This window comes from Octopus bimaculoides, chromosome 5, assembly GCF_001194135.2.
Source record: "Octopus bimaculoides isolate UCB-OBI-ISO-001 chromosome 5, ASM119413v2, whole genome shotgun sequence".
In the NCBI taxonomy this organism is placed as follows: domain Eukaryota; kingdom Metazoa; phylum Mollusca; class Cephalopoda; order Octopoda; family Octopodidae; genus Octopus; species Octopus bimaculoides.
The window spans coordinates 97,343,014-97,346,579 of NC_068985.1; the positions used below are offsets into that span (position 1 = coordinate 97,343,014).

Below are 3,566 nucleotides of genomic sequence, written 5' to 3' on the forward strand. Positions count from 1 at the left end.
CTCTATCTATCTATCTATTACTCGAAAGTTATTGGAACAAATTTGACACCTATATCCATGCGTTTGAAAACACAACACAGAGTATAAGGGTACTCGCGTCCGCGCTAGCTAGTCGTGAGTGGTCGATCCTATTATTTTTAAACTTCAAACTTCATTTGTTTTCTATTTTGATAAATTCTCTCTGTTGAAAATTATATTTTTATATTTTAAATAATTTGCAATTTCGGGAAATATGTTTTTATATTAAATTTGTGTTTTCTACTCACGACTAGCTAGCGCGGACGCGCGAACTTTCGAGTGATAGATAGATAGAGAGAGAGACAGACATATAGCTCGCTCCGGCCAGTCATGGTATTAGCTGTCAGTAGCCGGGCCACTGCGCCCCACTGTGTTTACTCGTTGATGCATCCGATTCCGGAGTTGGAGGTGTACTACAGCCGCTTGTTGACGGCATATGGCAACCGTTGTCTTTCTTTTGTAAGCGATTAAAACCCGCGGAAACGAAATACAGTACATTCAGTCCGGAATTATTAGCGGCATACCTGACCGTTGAGCATTTCCGAGACATGCTGGAAGGTACCACTTTTGCCATATATACCGATCACAAACCACTGGTATATGCATTTAACACCAAGTCGGATCGCCACTCGCCGAGAGAAATCCGCCACCTCGACTTCATATCGTAGTACACGACGGATATACGTCACATCAAAGGGACGACCAACGTAGCAGCCGATGCACTTTCACGCACAGATGTGTGTGCGTGTCTGTGCGCGCGCGCGCGTATGTTTGTATGTATTTATGTTTGTATACATGTGTAGGGGTATATCTGCGACAGCTATACGCATGGGACTAAAAAGCTTCCAGTAATTTTTAGAAAAATATTTAGTGTCACTGAGAGCATTCAGTTACATAGCCAACTTGCCCATCCCACTGACTGACCTAAATGTAGTAACCTTTATCATTGGTCCATTGGTAACCAGGGATTTATTAAGCATGACATCTCATACACAAATATTCAGAAAACGTAAAAGAAATAAAACGCGGAAGTAGTCTTGTGTTGAGTAGCGACTGTGGTATCACATACAAATTCAGTGGATTGTCTATTTTATTATTAAGTTATGTCTGGACATTTTATCAACGTTTAAGGTGTAAGTTTAATAGATGTGGATATTTTACTTTATAATGTATTAACCTATATTTACTACTGTCTATTGGATAATCGTTTGAGTTATTCCCACCATCTTGATATTTATAAGGAATACAATTTGACTGCTATTTCTGTGCTGAACAACGACAAAAACAGCACTAATTTATCGTCTATTTCCGTTCCTTAACTGCTGTGAAATTTTAAAGTCAACTTTCAGAACAATGCACCGTTTGTTGTTCCCGTAATACATTTCCGCACCTTCATACATATTCCGATCAACAATGGATTACACAGATGCACAAGTTATAGATGGTATGTTTTTTAAAGAGAAAGATCCCGATTCACAACCTGAAGATGTTGAAATGATGTCTGTTGAGGAAAGTGGCGAATCTGTAAATGCCAGATATGACATGGATCGTGATAAAAAGAATCTGGCTTTAATAATCAACAATGAAACCTTCGACAAATCGACTAAAATGTCTAAACGACAAGGATCCGATAGAGATGCATCAGCAATTAAACACACATTGGAGTCATTGCATTTTCAGGTGATTAACCGCAAGAATTTATCAGGGAAAAGCATGAACCAAATCTTTTTGGATATATCCACGAGGGACCATGGGAACCATAACTGCTTCGTGTGTGTTATATTGACGCACGGTGAAGACGATAGCCAGATTTATGGTACTGATGGCAAAGTAAATCTTAACGATTTAGTGGAGATGTTGCTTCCTGATAAATGCCCAGGTTTAATAGGTAAGCCAAAACTATTCTTCGTACAAGCTTGTCGGGGAACGAAAATGGACAGCGGTGCAGTTATGCACGATGCTGATACTTTTGCAAAAGTGGAATATCAAAATGTCAAATCCCACAAAGTACCACTTTGGGCCGACGTTCTTCTGGCTTATTCCACTGTCCCTGGATTTTATTCCTGGAGAAACTCTACAAATGGATCGTGGTTTATTCAGTCGTTAGCCCACATTTTGGAAAAATACGGAGACCGACTTGAACTGCAACAATTAATGCTTTCGGTAAATCGCAAGGTTGCCTATGAATACGAGTCTAATTCCAACCATTCATTTATGAATAAAATGAAACAGGTTCCTTGCATAGTAAGCATGTTAACAAAAGAAGTATACTTTTACAAGTAAAATTTTCGTTTTTCGTTCGTTTTCCCCTCTCTCCTACGTGCTGTTGGTGATCTTTGTCCTTCTCTGAACTTTTCTGTTTTACTTTCCGACGAAGAGCTATGCTTGAAACGTCCAAAGCCCTCCTTTTTTTTTTTTTTAACCGATCGCCAAATGTGTTCCCTGTGCACGTCCTCTTGTTTGTTATTGTTATTTTCATTGTTTTACGGTTCGATTTGACGACGTGTGTGTGTGTGTATGTGTGTACTTGAAATTTCTACTCCGTTTTCTATTCTGTAGTGAGAACATGTTATTTCGAATCATTATATAAATTTTATATACTTTAAAATTCTTTCAAAAATATATGACAGTGAGTTATGCATCTGGTCCTTTCTAAACTTGTTACCATCCTCCTTTTGAGCAACGAAATCTGGTTCTAAACACGATTATACAAAGTTCAAGTACAGCAGGAAAAAGTAGCACTGCATATCACGCACCCGGACTTACATTTTGCGTTATAAAGTTGATAAAATATTAAATTTACTAAGGAAAATTCCTATCCTAATTTTTTTGCTCTTCACAAACATTTTCGTTGAAATAATTAAAATGCTGTAAAAGTGATAACATTGATAAATTGGTTTTATTTCTTTATATTAATGGCAAAAAACTATTATTTTCGTGTTCAATTGTTATCTAATGGACTTATAATAAAATACATTGAAACCATCAACACCTTGTCTCTTTACTATCTCCGCCTTCGCTAAGGAGGGAATAATATGCCCAATCCATAAAGGGGGAAGCATAGCAGATGCCAAAGACTATAGGCCTCTCTTTCCGACTTCACACATCAGCAAAGTCATGGAACGGATAGCCAGGGGGAAACTAATCGCATTCCTTGAAGAAGATAACTTGCTGAGTGATACCCAGCATGGCTTTCGACCAGGTAGGAGCTGCCTGACCCAGCTCTTACAACATTATGACTGGGTGTTGAGGTAGTCACTCAACAACTCAAACGTGCATGTAATGTACCTTGAATTTCATTCAAATTTTACACATGCCTTACTTAGGGTCCCGGTTGTATTTTAGTAAAAAAAAAATTTTTAACTTCTTGCATAGTTCGAGCCCACAGTAACATCATATCTCCCCCACTATTTAAGTATTACTTGTCAAAAATGAAACAAAAACACTTATGTCAAATACTTTCACTTTAAAAATGAAACTATTTCTACTATTTCAGTATCAAAACTGAAACAATCACATTTCGATACTGTCATGACAGATACTATATC

General features: G+C 37.7%; 1 protein-coding gene across 1 annotated transcript; it reads left to right on the forward strand.

The window, feature by feature from the left end:
* The first annotated feature begins 380 nt into the window (after nucleotides 1-380).
* Nucleotides 381-3,007, forward strand: LOC106869279 (caspase-3-like). Its single transcript, XM_052967852.1, has one exon. It carries the CDS (start codon nucleotides 1,432-1,434, stop codon nucleotides 2,299-2,301), a length of 870 nt encoding a protein of 289 aa, XP_052823812.1. The 5' UTR covers nucleotides 381-1,431; the 3' UTR covers nucleotides 2,302-3,007.
* The last annotated feature ends 559 nt before the right edge of the window (nucleotides 3,008-3,566 follow it).

What these genes read in the sequence shown, in the direction of transcription:
- LOC106869279 (XM_052967852.1), top strand. Translation starts at nt 1,432, where the DNA reads ATGGATTACACAGATGCACAAGTTATAGATGGTATGTTTTTTAAAGAG.